Source organism: Oncorhynchus tshawytscha, linkage group LG16, assembly GCF_018296145.1.
Source record: "Oncorhynchus tshawytscha isolate Ot180627B linkage group LG16, Otsh_v2.0, whole genome shotgun sequence".
Classification (NCBI taxonomy): Eukaryota; Metazoa; Chordata; class Actinopteri; order Salmoniformes; family Salmonidae; genus Oncorhynchus; species Oncorhynchus tshawytscha.
Genome location: NC_056444.1, coordinates 70,909,380 through 70,934,306, shown reverse-complemented (window position 1 = coordinate 70,934,306; position 24,927 = coordinate 70,909,380). Strand labels below are relative to the sequence as shown.

Sequence of the window (24,927 nt, the reverse complement as noted above, 5' to 3'; positions counted from 1 at the left end):
TGCATCCGTAACATCAAATTTGCCTGTCGATCATCTTACTTGTATGGGGGCCTTCAGAAACAGGCAGCAGTACAATAAGAGGAAGCTCATAAGCAGTAGTTGGGGACTGACTGACACAATCCATACAGGAACAACCCATACAGAAACCACCCATACAGAAACGACCCATACAGAAACAACCCATACAGGAACAATCCATACAGGAACAACCCATACAGAAACCACCCATACAGAAACAACCCATACAGAAACAACCCATACAGGAACAATCCATACAGGAACAACCCATACAGAAACCACCCATACAGAAACAACCCATACAGAAACAACCCATACAGGAACAATCCATACAGGAACAACCCATACAGAAACAACCCATACAGAAACAACCCCTGCAGGAACCACCCATACAAAAACCACTCATACAGAAACCACCCCTACAGGACCAACCCATAGAGAAACAACCCACACAGAAACAACCCATACAGAAACAACCCATACAGAAACAACCCATACAGGAACAACCCATACAGGAACAACCCGCACAGAAACAGCATAACAGAAATAGTATGTCTCTGAACATGGCGTTCTTTTGTGAAATTCTTCTTGGAAAATTGGCAGAGTTCTGCTCAGTGGAATAACAGTATGGCTTATCACAACAACACTCTCTCTTTGTCCACACACACTCACATAAAAACAAATACACTCCCTCACATGCTCTTGATGTTTAGACAAACTGTAAACACTCAGCGTCACAGGACAGGCCAACTCATAAGACTAAATCCACTTTTTTATACAGTGAGAAAAGTAATCAAATAAATAGATGAACTCACTGAGAACTCCCCTGTGAAGCCACTCTCAGCTTCCTCCTCCTCAGCCTCCTTGCTCTCCACTTGAGCCAGGAAGCCCCTCAGTATCCAGGCTTGCTGCTCCATGGCTGGGCTGCTGGGGCTACGCGTGTGCTGCTGCAGCCTGGCATGTCAGGACACAGAGGGCCACGGGACCATGGACAGGGGGCCCACCGTCAGGGTTCGGGTGGCTGGGGGTGTCTCTGTTCCAAGGGGCCTGGTGAGAGGCACAAGGCACTGTCAGAGCTGTTGTCAGTTCAAGGAGGCAGCAGCAGCAAGCTAAAAGGTTCTGTGGTCAGTTTAAAAAAATATCACCACACCCCCTTGTGTCTCTCTCACTGGGTCCTAGAGCCAGCCAAGCTCCACTGGGTCCTAGAGCCAGCCCTGCGAGAGAAAGAGAAAGATAGAAAGAAACATACAGTGAGAGAGGCACAGACACAAACACAGAGGGAAAGGGAGATAAATGTGCAGACACATGCTTGAACAGCCCTAGAGCAGGGTTTCCAAAACTAAGTCCGGGGGCCCCCCTGGGGACATGTTTTGGTTCTTGCCCTAGAACTACACAGCTGATGCAGTGTGGAGTCAAGGTGAAGGCTGTACTCATATTGACAGTGTCATGTCTTCTATAAACAATATATTAGTACAAGTACTTACTTGGTACATTCGGTTTCTCTCTTCTGCTTGTAGTGACTATTGTCAGACCAACTCCTGTGTTGTCGCTTGTGTGTGTAATACCTGTGTGTGTAATCGCTGTGTGTGTGTGATTTCTCTGTGTGTAATCTCTGTGTGTGTAATCTCTGTGTGTGCAATGTCTCTGTGTGTAATCTCTGTTTGTGTCATCTCTGTGTATGCCATCTCTATGTGTGTGATCTCTGTGTGTGTAATCTCTGGGTGTGTGATCTCTATGTGGGAAATCTCTGAGTGTGTAATATATGTGTGGGTAATCTCTGTGTGTGTTGCCACCTGATGGAGATACAACTGACAGAAGAGGTTTAACTACCTACTGACAGGTACAGTTATCTCAACTCTACTGAGACAGCTGATTGTCCAGCATTACAGAAACACGTTGAGGAAACTGCCATGATTACACTACAGTCATTTGGAGGAAATTTAGGCTGGAGAGTCAGTACACAAGTATCACTAAAGTCAGATTAATTTGGTTTAATTTTCAGCATCTGGATTTTACTTTCTCAATGAAGTCAAATTCAAAACCAAAGAATCACATGTTGGCAGTGATCACCAATCAACAGGTTCCCCTTTTCTTTATGTAATGACACATAGGTAATCTAACTAACAATTCCAAAAAAACTACTGTCTTATAACACAGTGTAAGGGGATAAAGAATATGTACATAAGGATATATGAATGAGTGATGGTACAGAGCAGCATAGTGGAAGGTCTATAACATTGCATAATTGAATGGTCCTGGAGCAGAATGGTTCAAAGTAGTCGTACTCTCCACCCCCGACAAATAACTATTTGAAGCAGCATAGGCCTATACATTTTAATGTTGTATTATATAAGGTTATATATTATGGATGATTAAACCAAAACCAAATTCATCTGAGCCTAATACTGTATATCAGTGAAATTGAACAGGGTGAATAATGCCAATTGGATCTCGTTATAGAGGGTCTATTCACATCCTCTGCACACCTCTGAAGCTCTCTTAGCAGAGGAGGATGCTGCACTAACCACAGTCCATTTCAGAGACATCCTGTCTCATCATCAACACGACACTTCATCTTACAATAACCTCGTTCACAGGTTGAATTGCTATTGTATAGGTTCAGAGATAGAGACGGCTGGTAAAGGACATTAGTCTTACCATGATGAGGGTCCTTTATCTCCTGTTGCTCTGTGAAAGTAAGTATATTTTAATCAACTTTTAAATGTAGTAATTACAACGTGTTTATAGTTCCTTTTCAACCAGTTTGTTTGAAAGAAATGTCCTGTTTTCATGCCCTCACAATTGTACATAACATTTCTTGATATCAAAGGAATTGTCACGTTCTGACCAAAGTTCTCTTATTTTATTCTTTGTTTTAGTATGGTCAGGGCGTGAGTTGGGGTGGGCAGTCTATGTTTGTTTTTCTATGTTGGTTTTTGTGTTCAGCCTAGTGTGGTTCTCAATCAGAGGCAGGTGTCGTTAGTTGTATCTGATTGAGAATCATACTGTTGGTTTGTGGGTGTTTGTTTCCGTGTGTTTTGGCCACACGGTACTGTTTCGGTTTTGTAAATTCACTTTGTTATTTTTTGTTTAGTGTTCTGAGTTTGAATTAAAAATCATCATCGAACACTTACAATGCTGCACCTTGGTCCGATCCTTCTTCCACCAACGACAACCCTTACAGGGATGAACATATATACAGTAACAGTAGAATTCCTCTGAAACTGTATTCAGCATAGTTTGTCCTACTTACGCCTGTCTGTGACTACATAATGATATCAAACCACAACTGTGTTGATTTTTTTCTCGGTCTGATTAACGCTCACACTCTTTTTCCAATCATATACATTATCATTATCAACAGGGTTGCCATTATATACAGTACCAGTCAAAAGTTTGGACACACTTGCTTCTACACCTGCATTGCTTGCTGTTTGGGGTTTTAGGCTGGGTTTCTGTACAGCACTTTGAGATATCAGCTGATGTACGAAGGGCTATATAAATACATTTGATTTGATTTTACTTACTCATTCAAGGGTTTTTCTTTATTTGTACTATTTTCTACATTGTAGAATACTAGTGAAGACATCAGAACTAGGAAATAACATATATGGAATCATTTAGTAACCAAAAAAGTATTACAAAAATCCAAATATATTTTATAGTTGAGATTCTTCAAAGTAGCCACCCTTTGCCTTGACAACAGCTTTGCACACTCTTGGAATTCTTTCAACCAGTTTCATGAGATAGTCGCCTGGAATGCATTTCAAATAACAGGTGTGCCTTGTTAATAGTTAATTTGTGGAATTTCTTTCCTTCTTAATGCGTTTGAGCCCATCAGTTGTGTTGTGACAAGGTAGGGAAGGTATACAGAAAGTAGCCCTATATGGTAAAAGACCAAGTCCATATTATGGCAAGAACAGCTCAAATAAGCAAAGAGAAAAGACAGTCCATCATTATTTTAAGACATGAAGGTCAGTCAATATGGAACATTTTAAGAATTTTGAACGTTTCTTCAAGTGCAGTCGCAAAAACCATCAAGCGCTATGATGAAACTGGCTCTCATGAGGACCGCCACAGGAATGGAAGACCCAGAGTTACCTCTGCTGCAGAGGATAAGTTCATTAGAGTTACCAGCCTCAGAAATTGCAGCCCAAATAAATGCTTCACATTGTTCAAGTAACAGACACATCTCAACATCAACTGTTCAGAGGAGACTGTGTGAATCAGGGCTTCATGGTCGAATTACTGCAAAAAAAACACTACTAAAGGACACCAATAATAAGAAGAGACTTGCTTGGGCAAAGAAGGACGAGCAATGGACATTAGACCGGTGGAAATCTGTGCTTTGATCTGATGAGTCCAAATTGAGATTTTTGGTTCCAACTGCTGTGTCTTTGTGAGACGCTGAGTAGGTGGACGAATGATCTCCGCATGTGTAGTTCCCACCGTGAAGCATGGAGGAGGTATGATGGTGTGGGGGTGCTTTGCTGGTGACACTGTCAGTGATTTATTTACAATTCAAGGCACACTTAACCAGCATGGCTACCACAGCAATCTGCAATGATACGCCATCCCATCTGGTTTGCGCTTAGTGGGACTATCATTTGTTTTTCAACAGGACAATGACCCAATACACCTCCAGGCTATGTAAGGGCTAAGAAGGATAGTGATGAAGTGCTGCATCAGATGACCTGGCCTCCACAATCCCCCCGACCTCAACCCAATTGAGATTGTTTGTGATGAGTTGGACTGCAGAGTGAAGGAAAAGCAGCCAACAAGTGCTCAGCATATGTGGGAACTCCTTCAAGACTGTTGGAAAAGCATTCCAGGTGAAGCTGGTTGAGAGAATGCCAAGAGTGTGCAAAGCTGTCATCAAGGCAAATGGTGGCTACTTTGAAGAATCTAAAATCTAAAATATATTTGAAAATAAAAATAGTAAAAATAAAGTGTCACTGGAATTTCATAATTCCTATTAATTATACAGTCTATTTTATAAGAAGTTTTATGATTCCTATTTGCATAAAATAGACAGAGACCAGTCTTATCAAAATTAGTTAATAGTATTTATTCTCGGAGCGCGCTGCCATGTAACCACGAACAACAGTTTATATGCAAAATATGACGTCATAGGTTATAAAATATTCTTTCTCCCAACAGTTCAAAAGTTCATTCCCACCCCTTTGCTCTCTCTCACTCCAGACACAGTTATATCAAGATAAAACTTCTGAAGTTTTCATCCATCACCATTCAGCAGACAGTTCTAGCTAATGGAAAACCTGAGAAAACACACTCTGCCTTATCTAAACATCCCAGAGCTAAGTTGAGTCGGTTCAACCATAGGTTAACGAACCTTTCTGCTTACTTAAAAACCCACACTTCCAGTCTTCTCCAACCTGGCTGGAATGGTATTTATTTTATTTTATTACCCCCTGTTACATGCTCCACAATCCCTTCCTCATGAATTAATATTGTTAATCAGATATACTAAAACAGAGTATAAGTTTCATTAGTTATTTAAAATGTAGATATTGTTTAGTCATTATTCATATAATTCCTAACATAAAGAAAACCCGTTGAATGTGTTCAGACTTTGGACTGGTACTGTATATACTGTATATGAAGTAGATATGTACCTGCACAGTATATTTTCTTACACTACTGATGATGACCATTTACTGCATACAGAATACTATCCAGTGTACATCAGCACACAGAAAATGCTATTTTCAACCTGCAGAACATATTTAAAAAGACATTCTGTAGGTCTGAAAGGGCTGTTGACCAACAATGATGATTTATCTAACTATTTGTTGTGTTTCTTTTCCCAGCAAGTGTCCAGCTTCAGTGTGACAAAACAGTAATCCAGGCCAATGTTGGGAGTGGATTCAGTCTGGTCTGCCAGTACCAAACAAACCGGTACCTCTTCAGTAAGAAGTACTGGTGCCGTGGGGAGTCTAGGTCAACCTGTGTTATTCTAATGGACTCGGATCACCTCACCAACAGAGAGCTCAGACACAGGTCTCAGATCATAGATGCACAGCGAAGGGGGTTGGTCATCATCATGACAGATCTCAAGTTAGAGGATACTGGAGTGTACTGGGTTGGGATTGATAAAATCCATGCTGATATCATGACTTCCATCAATCTAATTGTGACATTTGGTAAGATTCTTTTTGCTCTTTACTTTTACTGGCAGTTTCCCCTTCCCCTTTTCTTTTGCATTATCCAAATAACATCTCTCTCTCCCAGTGGCAGTGTCCAAACCCATGGTATGGCCCCTGAGTTCAATGGGAGACACTTGCTGGGGCCAGCCTGTGACAGTGCACTGTGCTAGTGCAAAGGGCACAAGTGTCCAGTACACCTGGTACCAATCCACCCAACCCCAGGACATCCAGTTTCAGAGCTCAGCAGACCTGCACCTACACTGTGGCATTGTGGAAGAAGACAGCCAGTACTACTGCAGTGCCAGCAACGATGTGAGCAGCCAGCATAGTGGGATGGTTTCGGTGCAGGTTCTGAAGCCCTCTGAGGAGGACTGCATCTATCGTTTTGCTATGGAGGGTAAGTGCTAAAAAAATACTTTTGAATGTGGTTGATTAAGTAGGAACAAATTAAATCAGTAAAAGTAAAACACATCAGCAAAACTACATCCTAAGTAGACACCCAAGTTAATTCATCCTAAACATGTAGCTTCTCAGTAAAGTATAATAACTATTTCCAATCCATGCATATGTACTTTAACACCACCAGGCCAGAGAAGCTATGACTGTAGTGACAGACTGAAGACAAGCACAGCCACACCTCTGCGTTCTACTGGCCATCTGACAGAAGAACCCTATCAACCTGGAACCAACAGCAACCTGTCCTCAACAATCAATCAAACACACCAGGATTGGCATTACAGTAGGTCAGAACCGTGTCACCTCTATGTAACCTCTGTGTAACCTCTGTGTATCTATTTCCACCAGATCCACATTAGCACACCTTGAGCTGAAGCCTGTTACCCAGTAACATAATGTGACATGTCTTGAAGAACCAGTGCAGCTAGACTTCCTTTGATGTGATCAATCTGTCAGCATGTTATGTACAGTATATCACAAAAGTGAGTACACCCCTCACATTTTTGTCAATATTTGAGTATATCTTTTCATGTGACAACACTGAAGAAATGGCACTTTGCTACAATGTAAAGTAGTGAGTGTACAGCTTGTATAACAGTGTAAATGTGCTGTCCCCTCAAAATAACTCAACACATAGCCATTAATATCTAAACCGCTGCCAACAAAAGTGAGTACACCCCTAAGTGAAAATGTCCAAATTGGGCCCAAAGTGTCAATATTTTGTGGCCACCATCATTTTCTAGCACTGCCTTAAACTTCTTGGGCATGGAGTTCACCAGAGCTTCACAGGTTGCCACTGGAGTCCTCTTCCACTCCTCCATGATGAAATCATGGAGCTGATGGATGTTAGAGACCTTGCACTCCTCCACCTTCTGTTTGAGGATGCCCCACAGATGCTCAATAGGGTTTAGGTCTAGAGACATGCTTGGCCAGTCCATCACCTTTACCCTCAGCTTCTTTAGCAAGGCACTGGTCGTCTTGGAGGTGTGTTTGGGGTCGTTATCATGTTGGAATATTGCCCTGCAGCCCAGTGTCCGAAGGGAGGGGATCATGCTCTGCTTCAGTATGTCACAGTACATGTTGGCATTCATGGTTCCCTCAATGAACTGTAGCTCCCCAGTGCCGGCAGTACTCATGCAGCCCCAGACCATGACACTTGCACCACCATGCTTGACTGTAGGCAAGACACACTTGTCTTTGTACTCCTCACCTGGTTGCCACCACACACGCTTGACACCACCTGAACCAAATAAGTTTATCTTGGTCTCATCAGACCACAGGACATGGTTCCAGTAATCCATGTCCTTAGTCTGCTTGTCTTCAGCAAACTGTTTGCGGGCTTTCTTGTGCATCATCTTAAGAAGAGGCTTCCTTCTGGGACGACAGCCATGCAGACCAATTTGATGCAGTGTACGGCGTATGGTCTGTGCACTGACAGGCTGACCCCCACCCCTTCAACCTCTGCAGCAATGCTGGCAGCACTCATACGTCTATTTCCCAAAGACAACCTCTGGATATGACGCTGAGCACGTGCACTCAACTTCTTTGGTCGACCATGGCGAGGCCTGTTCTGAGTGGAACCTGTCCAGTTAAACCGCTATATGGTCTTGGCCACCGTCCTGCAGCTCAGATATACTCAAATATTTACAAAAATGTGAGGGGTGTAATCACTTTTGTGATATACTGTACATGTCTGTTGTTTGGTGGCAGTGTAGCAAAGGTTTGCATTAAGAGGCACAGTGCAGTAGCGCTGTTAAGAGGTTGCATATATTTTAGTTGTCCACTTTCAAGTACAGGATGTACTGTGCACTCTTAAAAAGTGTACTGTGTATGCTGCTGTAGAAATGAGATCTGAAGACTACTACTATATAGGGGAGAGTGGGGTAAGGGGTGGAAAAATGGGAAAAAAGCCACCCTTGTTTCTAGGAAACCATACAGAAAATGTACCATTTGACCAAATACTTAGAAAGAGGTCATCATTTCATGGAGTTTGTGAAGGAAGTAACCACATGGAAAAAGTGGTAATCAAGTTGGGTCCAAAAAATTGATTTTTACCAAATGAAATGAATTTATTGTGTTAGAGGTTTCATGGTGCTTGTATCTAAACCAAAGTAGATCATTTTAAGATGGTTCTATACATCAGTTTGGGTCTCTATAAGCATCAATATGAGGTCCTAAACCTAGAATTAAAGCATCGTTGTAGCTGTGTCCTGTGTCGGCTAATATAGTCAAAGTGTTTGCCTTGGGGTAAGTTGAGCCAATGGCCATGGGGTAAATTGAGCCAATTGTTGAGCCAATGGCAAGTGTTTGTTAGGTGTTGAGCCTGTTAAAATGTGCCTAAAATTATTAAAATACCAAAAAGTGATTGTGATTGGGTTGAAATGTGTTTGGGAAATAAAGATATAAAAATAAGTACCACTCGAGTGGCGTAGCGGTCTAAGGCACCTGCATCGCAGCGCTAGAGGTGCTACTACAGACTTGGGTTCGATCCATGCGGCTGTGATCGGGAGTCCCATAGGGCGGCGCATAATTGGCCCAGCGCCATCTGGGTTTAGGGGAGGGTTTGGCCGGGGGGGGTTTTACTTGGCTCATTGCGCGCTAGTGACTCCTTGGGACGGCCGGACGCCTGCAGGCTGACCTTGGTCATCAGTTGAATGGTGTTTTGGCTGGCTTCCGGGTTAAGTGGGTGGGTGTTAAGAAGCGCAGTTTGGTGGGCCATGTTTCAGAGGACACATAACTTGACCTTCGTCTCCTGAGTCCATTGGGGGTAAAATACAACAACAACAAAAATATAAATAAAATAGTTGGTGTTTTACCCAATAAATTATATATATATAGTATAATATATACAGTATATATTATTATAGCTTACAGTTTGTTCGTCGTTAGTCAGCACCTCTACACTAAATCATTTTCTCTACACTAAATCAAGCTCATGCTTTTTATTATGGAAAGAAAAATAGACATGGTTTTAAAAAGGTAGTGGTAATATTTCATTCAGTACAGAAATTGGCTGTTGGCTGTTGATGGATAGGGTCAACATAGGCCTTGCTGCTTTGCCTAGCTTCATTCGTTGCATTGAGCCAATTTCATATTTTGTGTATGTGCATTGCCTTAACATGTTGTGGAGGTAAGCCTGGGGTAAGCTCTGTACATTTCAGCATGTCTACATAATTTGGTGCTGAATGAAGCTAGCTAAACAACTTGATAAATGGACACTATACTTCACCTCAAAAAAGGCTACAAGCTCACGTAAAGTTGGCAACTGAACTATGTGGAGTTATTGTATAGTCTACCATTGCTGAAAAAGATGAAAGGTTATCTAGACACTTGGAGACTTCCACCGTGTTTGGTTGCTAGGTGAAGACAGGTTCCTGGGTCCAGAGCATTTGAAAATGACTGCCCCCTCTCACGGAAGCCATGGGATTTTAAGGCCGACAGTACGCAGGCATTGTTAGCAGAAAACAGTACCCCCTCCATTATGGTAAATGGAAAAATGGCAATCTTCGTGGTCAATCATTGTGTAATAAAAAATAATAATTGGAAGACAGTCACGGTACCAATAACTGCTTCTAATACACCAGATGTATGTCGTTGAGTAGCTCAAACTGTGCATGTCTCCATTAAAGGCCATCTTAACTGACTTAATATGGCATCAATGCACTATTGTATTCACAGTGCATTTGGAAAGTATTCAGTCCCCTTCCCTTTTTCCACATTTTGTTATGTTACAGCAATTTTCTCAAATGGATTAAATAAAACATTTCCCCCATCAATCGACACACAATATCCCATAATGACAAAGCGAAAACAGGTTTTTAGACATTTGGCAAATGTATCCCCTGTGGAGATAGTTGTCTTTCTGGAAGTTTCTACCATCTGTGCAGCACTCCACCAATCAGGCCTTTATGGTAGAATGGCCAGACCGAAGCCACTCCTCAGTAAAAGGCACATGACAGCTCGCTTGGAGTTTGCCAAAAGGCACCTAAAGGACTCTCAGAACATGAGAAACAAGAGCAAGCTCTGGTCTTATGAAACCAAGATTGAACTCCTTGGCCTGAATGCCAAATGTCACATCTGGAAGAAACCTGGCACAATCCCTAAACTGAAGCATTTCTAAAAACCTGTTTTTGCTTTGCCATTATGAGGTAGTGTGTGTAGATTGACAATTGAATACATTTTAGAACAAGGCTGTAAAAAAATGTGGAAGTATTCAAGGGGTCTGAATACTTTCCGAAAGTACTGTGGGAATGAATGGTGTCATGTGATCGATAGCTTTGTCCATTCATACAATTATTGTTCCAGAGCAGACAATCATTGGTCCAGAATAACGGGTGATATGTCTGTAATTTGGCCAGTACTTGAGGGGTGTGACTGTGGTTGTCTGTGTTAACTATGCACACTCACAGGGCCCTATACACCACACACACTGATACTCCAACACACATACAAAACACTCACTCCATCATTTGCTCAAACACATAATATGCACATACATTAATACTGACTCGAAACACACCCACTCACATACAATCATCATTTTCGCTGCTGCTACTCTGATTATCATATACCCTGACGCCTAGTCACCTTACCCCTATACATACTGTATCTACCGCTATCGATCCAGGAGCCTAGACATTGTACATATGGTACTGGAACTGACCCTGTATATAGTATGCTTACTTTATCGTGTTCTTATTTTTATATCGTGTGCGTTTTTGTTATTTTTAGTGTTACATTGTTATTGATTACTGCGTTGTTGAGGTTAAAGCTAGCAAGATAGGCATTTCACTGTACTTGTGCATGTAACATTAAAACTAACATGTCATGTGCAGTTAGACTTCCCCTTGCAGTGGTCAAATGTGGTACGTTGTTTGATTGCAGTGTAGTGAATGTTTCCAGAGAGGCACAGTGCTGTGAAAGGTTGCAGAGGTGTAGACCAGGCCTGGGCAAAGACCGACCCGGGGGCCGTATGCGGCCTGCGACCTGATTCAATACAGCCTGTGGAATAATGCTCAGATCACGGAAAGAATTGGCGATAGTAAAGTTTTGAAAAAATGTATTTGTTATTCAAATTAAAATCCCAATGAATACTCTCTTCGCGTAATGATTTAGCTCCCACCGCTTGTGGGACACTTATTTTGAAGGCACGCATAAATAACAACTGCACGAGGACAGACAGTGAAAACCGGCTGACACATGTCACAGTTTCAAATAGTAGCTAGCTAGAAATTGCACAAAAATGAGTTTTACAAAGAACAGCATCTGCTTCCAACTCACACCCTCAAACACATAGATCCCCTGAACGCAGCTCACTCTCAAAATCCCAATCCCCTGAATTCTAATCACTTGTTCACACACCTGTATGTCATTATCACACACTATTTAGTTAATTTCTTTGCACCCCATCACTGTGAGGTATTGTTTGTTTTGTGACACACTTTTTCGGGGGGCTGTTTTTCCCTGTGAGTTACTCCTCCCGTGTATGATAGTTTTTGCCTGCCTCACTAACAACGCCCTTTTGCCTATTCACTACCTGTACTGTTATCAACCTATATTCTGATCTCACGGACGACGTTACTAGCCTTTTCCCTACCTGTACTGTTGCCTTTTTGGACCCCCTGTGTCTGACCTTCTTCCTGCCCTTGGACCCAGCTACCTGCCTCCTCCTATGGTCCTTTACAAATAAACACCTGTTCCGCCCTGCACTTGAAACCAGCTCTCTGTCTACCATCGTGTTCATTACAGGTGCGTGCATACAGTGGGGAGAACAAGTATTCGATACACTGCCGATTTTGCAGGTTTTCCTACTTACAAAGCATGTAGAGGTCTGTATAAAAAGCATGTAGAGGTCTGTATAATTACAAGCATTTCATAAGTGTCAAAGACTTTCATTGACAATTAAATGAAGTTGATGCAAAGAGTCAATATTTGCAGTGTTGACCCTTCTTTTTGAAGACCTCTGCAATCCGCCCTGGCATACTGTCAATTAACTTCTGGGCCACATCCTGACTGATGGCAGCCCATTCTTGCATAATCAATGCTTGGAGTTTGTTAGAATTTTATTTTGTTTGTCCACCCGCTTCTTGAGGATTGACCACAAGTTCTCAATGGGATTAAGGTGTAGGGAGTTTCCTGGCCATGGACCCAAAATGTTGATGTTTTGTTCCCCGAGCCACTTAATTATCACTTTTGCCTTATGGCAAGGTGCTCCATCATGCTGGAGAAGTTCATCTCCAAACTGTTCTTGGAAGGTTGGGAGAAGTTGCTCTCGGATGATGTGTTGGTACCATTCTTTATTCATGGCTGTGTTCTTAGGCAAAATTGTGAGTGACCCCACTCCCTTGGCTGAGAAGCAACACCACACATGAATGGTCTCAGGATCCTTTACTGTTGGCATGACACAGGACTGATGGTAGCGCTCACCTTGTCTTCTCCGGACAAGCTTTTTTCCGGATGCCCTAAACAATCGGAAAGGGGATTCATCAGAGAAAATGACTTTACCCCAGTCCTCAGCAGTCCAATCCCTGTACCTTTTGCAGAATATCAGTCTGTCCCTGATGTTTTTCCTGGAGGGAAGTGGCATCTTTGCTGCCCTTCTTGACACCAGGCCATCCTCCAAAAGTCTTCGCCTCACATCTGCCTGCTGCCATTCCTGAGCAAGCTCTGTACTGGTGGTGCACCGATCCTGCAGCTGAATCAACTTTAGGAGGCGGTCCTGGCGCTTGCTGGACTTTCTTGGGCGCCCTGAAGCCTTCTTCACAACAATTGAACCGCTCTCCTTGAAGTTCTTGATGATCCGATAAATGGTTGATTTAGGTGCAATCTTACTGGCAGCAATATCCTTGCCTGTGAAGCCCTTCTTGTGCAAAGCGATGACAGCATGTGTTTCCTTGCAGGTAACCATGGTTGACAGAGGAAGAACAATGATTCCAAGCACCACCCTCCTTTTGAAGCTCCCAGTCTGTTATTCGAACTCAATCAGCATGACAGAGTGATCTCCAGCCTTGTCCTCGTCAACACTCACACCTGTGTTAACGAGAGAATCACAGACATGTTAGCTGGTCCTTTTGTGGCAGGGCTGAAATGCAGTGGAAATGTTTTTGGGGGATTCAGTTCATTTGCATGGCAAAGAGGGATTTTGCAATTAATTGCAATTCATCTGATCACTCTTCATAACATTCTGGACTATATGCAAATTGCCATCATACTTGGTGAAAATTTATATTTGTGTCATTCTCAAAACTTTTGGCCACGATTGTACATGTAATTCAACAAAAAAAATAAACTTCCCTTTTCAGGATCCTGTCTTTCTAAGATAATTCATAAAAATCCAAATAACAGATCTTCATTGTAAAGGGTTTAAACACTGTCTCTCATGTTTCTTCAATGAACCATAAACAATTAATGAACATGCACCTATGGAACGGTCATTAAGACACTAACAGCTTACAGACGGTAGGCAATTAAGGTCACAGTTAGGAAAACATAGGACACTAAAGAGGCCTTTCTACTGACTCAGAAAAACACCAAAAGAAAGATACCCAGGGTCCCTACTCATCTGCGTGAACGTGCCTTAGGAATGCTGCAAGGAGGCATGACGACTGCAGATGTGACCAGGGCAATAAATTGCAATGTCCATACTGTGAGACGCCTAAGACAGCGCTACAGGGAGACAGGACGGACAGCTGATTGTCCTCGCAGTGGCAGACCACGTGTAACAACACCCTCACAGGATGGCAACAACAACTGCCCGAGTTACACCAAGAACGCACAATCCCTCCATCTGTGCTCAGACTGTCCGCAATAGGCTGAGAGAGGCTGGACAAAAGGCTTGTAGGCCTGTTGTAAGGCAAGTCCTCAACCGGCCATCACCGGCAACAACGTTGCCTATGGGCACAAATCTACCGTCACTGGACCAGACAGGACTGGCAAAAAGTGCTCTTCACTGACGAGTCGCGGTTTTGTCTCACCAGGGAAAATGGCCATTCCCCCCAGAAATGTCCGGGAACTTGCAGGTGCCTTGGTGGAAAAGTGGGGTAACATCTCACAGCAAGAACTGGCAAATCTGATGCAGTCCATGAGGATGAGACGCAATACTGACTGTTACTTTTTATTTTGACCCTCCCTTTGTTCAGGGACACATTGTTCCATTTCTGTTAGTCACATGTCTGGTGAACTTGTTCTGTTTATGTCTCAGTGGATGATTCCTGTTATTTTCATACAAATATTTACACGTTGAGTTTGCTGAAAATAAACGCAGTTGACAGTGAGAGGATGTTTTTTTTGTTGTTGCTGAGTTTAGGTGGAGTTATTAAAGTGACAATGCATAGATGAAAACAGAGAGTAGCAGTGGAGGGGGTGAGGGTGGGGGAACTGCAAATAGTTTGGGTAGCCATTTGACTAGCGGTTCAGGAGTCTACCCTCTGTAGTGCCTTGCGGTCAGAGGCCGAGCTGTTGCCATACCAGGCAGTGATGCAACCAGTCAGGATGCTCTCGATGGTGCAGCTGTAGAACCTTTTGAGGATCTGAGTACCCATGCCAAATCTTTTCAGTCTCCTGAGGAGGAATAGGTTTTGTCGTGCCCTCTTCAGGACTGTCTTGGTGTGCTTGGACCATGTTAGTTTGTTGGTGATGTCTCAACCTGCTCCACTGCAGCCCCGACAATGAGAATGGGGGTGTCCTCGGCCTCTTTTTTTCTGTAGTCCACAATCATCTCCTTTGTCTTGATCATGTTGATGGAGAGGTTGTTGTCCTGGCACCACACGGCCAGGTCTCTGACCTCCTCCCTATAGGCTGTCTTGTCGTTGTCAGTGATTAGGCCTACCACTGTTGTGTCATCGGCAAATTTAATGGTGTTGGAGTCGTGCCTGGCCGTGCAGTCATGAGTGAACAGGGAGTACAGGAGGGGACTGAGCACTCACCCCTGAGGGGCCCCTGTGTTGAGGATCAGCGTGGCGGATGTGTTGTTACCCAAGCCACCTGGTGGCAGCCCGTCAGGAAGTCCAGGATCCAGTTGCAGAGGGAGGTGTTTAGTCCCAGGGTCCTTAGCTTAGTGATGAGCTTTGAGGGCAATATGGTGTTGAACACCGAGCTGTCGTCAATGAATAGCATTCTCACATAGGTGTTCCTTTTGTCCAGGTGGGAAAGGGCAGTGTGGAGTGCAATAGAGATTGCATCATCATTGGATCTGTTGGGGCAGTATGCAAATTGGAGTGGGTCTAGGGTTTCTGGGATGATGGTGTTGATGTGAGCCATGACCAGCCTTTCAAAGCACTTCATGGCTACAAATGTGAGTGCTACGGGTCAGTAGTCATTTAGGCAGGTAACCTTAGTGTTCATGAGCACAGGAACTGTGGTGGTCTGCTTAAAACATGTTGGTATTACAGAGTCGGACAGGGAGAGGTTGAAAATGTCAGTGAAGACACTTGCCAGTTGGTCAGCGTATGATTTTAAAAAAATAGAGTCTGAGTGTTGGAGTGTGCCGCTGGCTATCACTACATTTTAAAAACAAGAAAATGGTGCCGTTGCCTTAATATAAGGAATTTTATATGATTTATATTGTTACTTTAGATAGTTAAGTATATTTTAGCAATTACATTCACTTTTGATACTTAAGTATATATAAAACCAAATACTTTCAGACTTTTACTCAAGTAGTATTTTACTGGGTGACTTTTGCTTGAGTAACTTTATATTAAGGTATCTATACTTTTACTCAAGTATGCCATTTGGGTACTTTTTCCACCACTGGGTATAGATGAAGGTGTCAGTTTTCAAATAAAGGATGTACTGAGAACTCTTAACAATTGCACTGTGTATGTTGCTGTGGGAATTAAATCTTTAGACTACTGCTGTATGTAATGTGGAATTTCATTTTCAATGAGCGATTTTCAATCATAACTCTTTTTGTTTGTTTTTCAGGGCATGGGCATTGTTGCCTGTTTGGTATGAGGTCCTGCGCTGGCTTTTCTTGGCTACTCTGATAGCAGCTGTGTGTCTTGTGCACAAGTGCAGACCTACACAAGTGTGATTCAACAGTCTCTATGACAACAGAAAGTTTCCTTTGGCAAACTGACCACTTTGTTTTACTTTGTCGCAGATATGTACTTTAGCTAACTCTTTTGTCATTGTCGTCATATAACATAACATCCTTCAGAGACATTACAAATATAGAATTGGCTATCTACTTACCTATACAAAGGCTAAAGGTAGGATTATATTTAATATATTTTAAATTGTCTTGACACAAAAGAATAGTTTAAATCTAGGTGCCAGTGAGGATGTGAAGAGTTACAGTTAGCCACAGGAGGGCAGTAATGATTGTTTTAATGGAAGTTTGAAACATCACATGTTCAATATGGTTTACATTATGAAAGGACCTTAACTGACATCATGTAATCCTAAAATAAACATTTGCATTTCTTATAATGACACAATCACCTAATTGCTTACTAATATTGTTTTTTACAGGGAGACGGGAGTTTTTTAAAATGTATTTACCTGAGACAGATACTAATTCCCTACCCAACAGCCACCAGATCCTGTCTGGTCTGCAGGGGGATGTGTTATTTTATCATATATTTTAGCGGCAAAATACATAGTCTTGTTCATACATTTCCATCAATTATTTGTCTTAGGGTAGGCCTATTCATTTGCCTGTATTGATCATCTGTAATGAATTCTCAGGGAGAAAAAGGTGTAGCGTCACATGCAGAGCGCAGCAGGTGTTTATTTCACCTTTGCAGAAGGCAGGAACCGTGGTCACAGGCAGGCAATGATCATACACAGGTAGGCAAACAGGCAGGTGAATCAAATCTAGGACTGAAGGCTATAACTGGTTCTCACAAACAAGCTAGGAAAAGGCTTAATAGAGTCAAAACGAACAATACCTTAAAGGCACAAACAGAATGAACTGAATTAAATAAGGAGCTGATGAGACCAGGTGAGTAACTAACACAGGTGAAATCAATGAACAAAAATTAAAGACAGGGCTACATTCAAGAACACAAAGAAACAGGGCTACGCTCAAGAAGGAAATACAGAACCTTACATCTAAACCATATCTATTGTGACTGTAAAACAGGAAGTCTCCTCCCTTACTGTGAATGATATTATAAAATAAACAAATGTTGCTTTATGAGTCAGGTGACTTTCATTGCATTTCTCAGGAATTGATAATGCGTATGTTCTTCCTGTGATTGATTAACTTGTCCGATGACTTTCTCAATCAAGCTTTTATTGCCCTGTATAAAAGCCTTATCTATTATGTTCGTCAGAGACACCGATAATATTTTCCATCAAGAAAAAGCCAGAGAAAAGTAAATGGAACTGAAAGAGCTTAAGTCAAAATGACACTTTATGAAATCATCTGTAATGGATAAATTATTACAATTTAGTTCGTTACAACAGAAAAATACTGAGTTGTGTGTGACGTGGTGATGAGATTAGGATCCATTCACAATTCCATGATGATTGTTATTCTATCCTTCCCAGGAACTCTGTCATACAATAAGACATTATATTCTATCCTTCCCAGGGACTCATACAATAAGACATGGTCACAGCATGAGAATTTGTTTTCAATGTCGACACTCAAAACAATGGAAAGCCAAACCCTCTAGACGTTGCCCAGAAATGACAAACCACTGCCAGTTGCCGCCCATTCTTTAAACTCATAACCTCAACATAAGTTTTCCATAGTGGTGTCTAGTGTGTGATAGATGATTGAATACTGTATATTGACATATCAGACGTAAACCTGTTGGTAAAATATTCTGTAAGGAATGTATTTGCTGTAACTGTTTTAAGAACATGTTTGGATATAGCAAAACTGTTCACGAGGAAGGAAGTGGTGACAATATTGTGTTAACCACAAAAAGACGAGACTATTTGCAGTATCTTACTTCTTGGAAACATGCCTAAAAGATGCAAATACTTTCCCCAGGTAGTTGGAAGCATATCTATATCTTGGACAGATTGTGTCAGTGCAAAAAGGAGTGTCAGGAAATGGTGAAAGGTTCTGTTACTCAGCATGAGTCAAACTGAGGATTGTTCTACACACCACGTTCACTTGTGTTTCTAAATACCAAAGTGGTGATCATACATTATTTTACAATGCTGCCACTTTGTGGCTCAGCATTCCAATCCTTCAGTTCATATTGAGATGACCTGGACTGTTCTTACCTGGTATAAGGAAGATGTGTACTAATTTGTTAATGATTGGATTACTATCAGATCTGAGCATCTGGCATCAATAGCTGGCATAGTGTTCATTAATTGTTTAACTGTCACAGAACAACGCTTAGATGCTGTTTGCAGGATGACAGACAATGTTCTAAAACCATGTAGGCCTAGGCCTCATACATACAGTGCCTTGCGAAAGTATTCACCCCCTTGGCATTTTTCCTATTTTGTTGCCTTACAACCTGGAATTAAAATGGATTTTTGGGGGGTTTGTGTCATTTGATTTACACAACATACCTACCACTTTGAAGATGCAAAATATTTTTTTACTGTGAAACAAACAAGAAATAAGAGACAAAAAAACAGACAAAATCCCCAGAAAACTTGAGCGTGCATAACTATTCACCCCCCAAAGTCAATACTTTGTAGAGCCACCTTTTGCAGCAATTACAGCTGCAAGTCTCTTGGGATATGTCTCTATAAGCTTGGCACATCTAGCCACTGGGATTTTTGCACACTTTTCAAGGCAAAACTGCTACAGCTCCTTCAAGTTGGATGGGTTCCTGCTAGTGTACAGCAATTTTTTAGTCATACCACAGATTATCAATTGGATTGAGGTCTGGGCTTTGACTCGGCCATTCCAAGACATTTAAAATGTTTCCCCTTAAACAACTCAAGTGTTGCTTTAGCAGTATGCTTAGGGTCATTGTCCTGCTGGAAGGTGAACCTCCGTCCCAGTCTCAAGTCTCTGCAAGACTGAAACATGTTTCCCTCAAGAATTTCCCTTTATTTAGCGCCATCCATCAATCCTTCAATTCTGACCAGTTTCCCAGACCCTGGTGATGAAAAATATCCCCACAGCATGATGCTGCCACCACCATGCTTCACTGTGGGGATAGTATTCTCGGGGTGATGAGAGGTGTTGGGTTTGTGGCAGACATAGCGTTTTCCTTGATGGCCAAAAAAGCTCAATTCTCATCTGACCAGAGTACCTTCTTCCATATGTTTGGGGAGTCTCCCACTGCCCTGACAATCACTTCTATTTGTGTTTTTATGTGCTATGCCTTTTTGTGCCCACTGCCCTTTCTCCCCAAATCGAAATGGGCACCAGCATCTCAGCCGGCCGTGATTAGTCCCCTAGGACGGTGCACAATTGGCCCAGCGTCGTCCGGATTCTGCCATCGTTGTAAATAAGAATTTGTTCTTAACTGACTTGCCTAATTAAATAAAGGTTCCATTTAAAAAATATATATATATAAAAATGAATTGCTTACTTACTGTCTCTTTATTAAGGACACGGCCCCTTGCTCCTGAAAGGGAGGAGCAATGCCCTCAAACACAGGTGTAACACAAACGTCATGTTGCTAGCCAGGCAGACATAGTTTCTAGGTGAAGAAAGCCTACAGACCATTTGAACAATAAGGTAAGATTTTTCCAAATAACGCTGATAATTATTGTAAATTATTCTAGAAAGTGCCATGTACGCAAACACGGTAGCTAGACGATTCAGCTACAATTTGCCCGGCTTTCTAGTTAGCTAGATGGTCCTACCCCATTCATAGACGCGACCTACCTTTATTGCTTTTTGATTAAGGTATCTTCAAAGACAGTACAGTATGTGGTATCTTCTTCCCAGACGCTCGATGTGATCGTTTGCGGTACCGTTTTTAAAACACAAGGAACGTAGCTATCCAACGTGGGCATTTCATATGATTCTTTACATACATCTACGACAGTTTCTTTAGTATTATGTTACTTTTCTTATGGTATGTATTCATTTGTGAACGTCAATCATCCGTTTCGTACAATATGTTACTCATTTGCAATTGGTACAGTATTTTTTTTGCGAAACATATGTTACAAAATTCCCATTTGTTGTGGCTAACGTTAGTTAGGTGGTTACTGCTCGTGTTAGCTAGTTCTCGGGATTAGAGGAAGGGTTATCCAACATACTAAGTAGTTGCGAAGCTGCGGAAATTGTCCATGATGAGATTCGAACACGCAACACGCTTGCCTTAAGTAACCTTCTATCATATGTAACCATACCAATCGTAACATATTTATTATTTCTAGCTGTCATGAAAGATAGTTCAGACTAGACGTAACATAGTATAATCAAGGACACTCAAATTAATATTGTAATGACCCTGGTTTATATGCGGCAGAGTCGATTTCCGCGCCTATAAACCCAGCGTCGTTAGTTTAATCAAGGACACTCAAATGAGTATTGTAACGAACCTGGATTTATAAAACGCGGAAATCGACTCTGCCGCATATAAACCAGGGTCATTACAATATTAATTTGAGTGTCCTTGATTATACCATGTTACGTCTAGTCTGAGACCAGTCTGAACTATATTTCATGACAGCTAGAAATAAGAAAAAGGTTCAATTACTTACACACCTTTTAATAGGGTCAGAGTTCCCACACGAACACATCTCCATTTTACAGCATGTGTTTACAAAAAAAGGCTAATTAGCGTTCTAGCGTTCTAGCGTTCTCTTAATGTCTGTGTTGTAACTGGAAACAAATGCCGTCGGCTGAAAATGTGATAAAGCAAGTTAAAACTAAGTGTATATTTTGCATTTGTAATATGAAAGGAAAGGACTTTATGTTTTTAGAACCGTAACGTTATCGCAGTTTAGAATCGATTCACATTCTGTAGTATTTGGATGTTTTGGAAATAACATGCAAAGTTCTTGACAAGTTCACAATTTTACAACTGTTAGATGGTTCCTTACCCTGCGAAAATGTCTATGGACCAGGAGAAACTGTAATTCGTGGTACAATTGTTTTTAAACCACCATTACAAACGTTAGCAACTGCTAGCTAAAATCAATAGAAGTGATCATGAGAAACATGTCAATCACCTAAAATCAACTCTCTATATTTGGTTTGATGGACCTTTTTTTTAAGGTGATTTGGCCATAACACAACATGCTCACATGCCCCCCATCACTTCCATTGATTTTTATCTAGGGTTGGCTGAAGTTTGTAATGGCTGTATAAAGAACTAAACCATGGATTCGTTTCTCCTGTCCCATAGACTACTTTCAGGGTGAGGAGTCATCTAACATCAAGCTTTAAAATAGCGAACTACTCCTTTTAAGCAGTAAAGGCTTTAAGGAATAACTGTAGGCTCCTTATGAGTACATTCTTGGGCTAGCTAGGTCCCAGAGTCCAGTGCTATTATGCGTGCTATTATTTGGGTGCTGGAATCTGTCGTTTTTGGTAACTTCAATTTGCGACGCCAGAGCTCGTATCGGCACGCTAGACGCTGCTCAGCTCCATCATAAATTGTTGCGTTTAGTCGGCTAGTGGATATTGTGAGAAGTTGATCCGCTTAGGTGGGCATCTGGCAAAACAAACAGTACAGAACAAGCAAACCAGGAAATTGTGTGCTGCTTGTTACAGAAAAGACGTCATGCAGCCCTCTAACGTCTGTTGGTCCTTGACGATATGGATGGTCCAGCTGGCCTTGACTGTTCTCACTGTTCAAGGTGGGGTAATTTCTGTATAGAATCAGAATCCTATTTCTTTGTATCTCTCTCTTTCTACATATGGTAGTTTGTCACTTCCACTACTACAGTTTGTGGGTTGACATGAAGTGTTGTCTCCTGTATTTGTTCACCTTGGTCATTAACATGAACTAAATTTAGTCTCCACCTCTTTCAGCTAAAAACTGTACCAAACCCATAGGAGGGGCAAACATGGTATTGTCAGATGCCTTCATCACGCAAGAGACATTTGTAGATGGCGCAAATGTCACTTTTCAGTGTGCAATTGGATATGCCAGTACAGGATGGTCTCCGCCAGTCACCTGTACTGCTGGCGTGTGGAGTGAAGTGAAACTGAAATGCGAAAGTAATATTATCGTCTATTTATTTTTGTTCTGGAAAGTTGTGCCATATTCTTGTAAATATTTCCAGTTTTTACTTACCCACTCGAAACTTGATATATTCATTTCCCATCCTTAAATCTAATTGAAATACTAGCCTGGAATTCGAACCTGTTTTGTGCAAACATTCAACTCTTTCTCACTCTGTCATTTTGAAAGTCTGACTGGTTTTCTCTCTGGTTGTTTCAGGGAAGTCGTGTGGCAACCCAGGAGAAGTGATGAACGGCCAGTTTAATATCTCTGGGGGGATCTTGTTTGGAGACCAGGTAGTTGCTACCTGTAATACTGGGTCAGTGCTTTCTTGAGTCTTAGATGTTAATTCTAAAAAAATACAAATTGAATTACATGTCAACATTTTCACAAAGCTGTTCATTTGTTGGCCTAATTTAGTGATTTTTCCAAATAGGCCTTAATCAAACTTCCCCCCCCCCTAAAAGCTAAACAAAAAGTAATTCAATTTCAGGTGTATTATCTGTTATTACTATTTTGATCAGAGCTGTGAACAGTCTCTGTTGTAACCCTTACTATCCTGAAAGCAAAGTTGTAAAGTGTCTCGTATTGTCTAATCTTTCTATATTTCAGCTATGTGCTTGTGGGCAGCGGTGTAAGGACCTGTATGGCTGGAGGCTGGGATGGCAGAGTTCCTGTATGTGAAGGTTGGTAATCTGAAGGAGCATGTCAAGTGAAAATAACATTAACAGTTCTGTGCATGTGCCTGAATCATCTCTTCATAACTGCTGTTGTGCTCTAATCTGCAGTGGTGAAGTGTGGAAAGCCCCCAAACATTGTCAACGGTGGGCCTGTTGTCCCACCTGATGATACGTATGACTATGGAAGTGTCGTGCAATATGACTGTGAGAAGGATTACACTCTGGTTGGAACTAAATACATAACCTGCAGTGAGAATGGAGAATTCCAGCCAGCTCCACCTGCGTGTAAAAGTATGTTGAAAGCTTTCCTTTTCCCCTGTTTTTATAAGTATGATTGTTAACAAAACAATAATGAACTGCTTACACCAGGGGTGTCAAACTCACTCCATGGAGGGCCTAGTGTCTACTGGTTTCTCCTTTCAATTAAGATGAGCAGATGAGGGGGACTTCCTTACTAACTAGTGACCTTAATTCATCAATCAAGTACAAGGGAGGAGAACCCGCAGACATTCAGCCTCCCATGGAATGAGTTTGACACAAGTTGCTTACACTGATAAAATCTATTTGGGCTTCCACTTTTTCCTCCACCACATAGTCATGATCAAGTTCCAGATGACCTCCTCTGAAAGATAAATGTGTAAATATCACAGTATCTAGCTTAATAAAATCAAACATTATCACAGATGTGCATGAGACAGGCAAGCAGTCTAAAGCATGTTTAATGTGTAGGCCTAATCTAATAATCATGATGCAACATTGAGCTCAGAGGAAGTAGGTTTCAATAGAATCTACACTATTTCATAGATAATGATTAGTTGCGTTATTCATAAATGGGTGATTATAACAACATTGTTTATTGCTTCAAGTAGTCTAAAACCAATAAATAATATACTTTTGTCATGTTGTTCACCTCAAAACAGCAGCTAATGACATCTCTTTGTTTACGTCTGCAGTGGTGTCATGTCCTCCTCCTGTTGTTGAGAATGGTGTTCGGATTGACGGCCGTCCCCCCTATACGTACATGTCTTTTGTGACGTATAGGTGTAATGCTGGATATGAGATGGAGGGACAAGCCAGTCTGACCTGTAAAATAGAAGGCTGGTCAGCTCCTTACCCAACATGCAAAGGTAAGACTGATTTCACTGTTTGTTATTTAACACACTTTAGCCTAATATTTTAGCTCCGATATTTTGCATCATTTGGTGTTTATGACGAGAAGACCAATGTGTCGACAAACTGTCTTTTTTTTATGGAACTGACCTCTACTCATATAAACACATTGAGGTGTTTTTGATAATAAAAGATGGTACATGTGTTAGTGTTCATGGTAGTTGTTGTTTTTCTCCATATGCATGCCTGTGCATAGCAACCTCTGGTATTTATTTTCCCTTATTACACTTTATTTGTGATGGACTAGCTATTGGGTCCAACACCATTCTACTCCTTGGACCACACTGGCTCATTAAAGCATTTAAGAGATCATAACAGTAAAGTGTTATGACAGACCGGACAAGAATAGTTAGTGGCCTAATTACAGTTGAAGTCGGAAGT

The 24,927-nt window shown here is 41.6% G+C and overlaps 2 protein-coding genes across 5 annotated transcripts in view; one reads left to right on the top strand and one right to left on the bottom strand.

The window, feature by feature from the left end:
• ptpn22 (protein tyrosine phosphatase non-receptor type 22) overlaps positions 1–1,125 on the bottom strand; it is a 31,595-nt gene extending 30,470 nt beyond the window's left edge. For all 4 annotated transcript variants that reach the window (XM_042299568.1, XM_042299569.1, XM_042299570.1 and 1 more), the window contains exon 1: positions 834–1,125. In XM_042299568.1, coding sequence (XP_042155502.1) covers positions 834–935 — 102 coding nt within the window. In that variant the 5' untranslated portion in view covers positions 936–1,125. The remainder of the gene's footprint in view (positions 1–833) is intronic.
• A 1,537-nt stretch (positions 1,126–2,662) lies between these two features.
• LOC112216263 (complement receptor type 1) overlaps positions 2,663–24,927 on the top strand; it is a 61,751-nt gene continuing 39,486 nt past the window's right edge. The window contains exons 1-11 of the mRNA XM_042299930.1: positions 2,663–2,714; positions 5,850–6,182; positions 6,271–6,582; positions 6,772–6,928; positions 6,990–7,028; positions 22,243–22,328; positions 22,504–22,692; positions 22,916–23,015; positions 23,309–23,382; positions 23,485–23,667; positions 24,330–24,503. Coding sequence (XP_042155864.1) covers positions 2,678–2,714; positions 5,850–6,182; positions 6,271–6,582; positions 6,772–6,928; positions 6,990–7,028; positions 22,243–22,328; positions 22,504–22,692; positions 22,916–23,015; positions 23,309–23,382; positions 23,485–23,667; positions 24,330–24,503 — 1,684 coding nt within the window. The 5' untranslated portion in view covers positions 2,663–2,677. The remainder of the gene's footprint in view (positions 2,715–5,849; positions 6,183–6,270; positions 6,583–6,771; positions 6,929–6,989; positions 7,029–22,242; positions 22,329–22,503; positions 22,693–22,915; positions 23,016–23,308; positions 23,383–23,484; positions 23,668–24,329; positions 24,504–24,927) is intronic.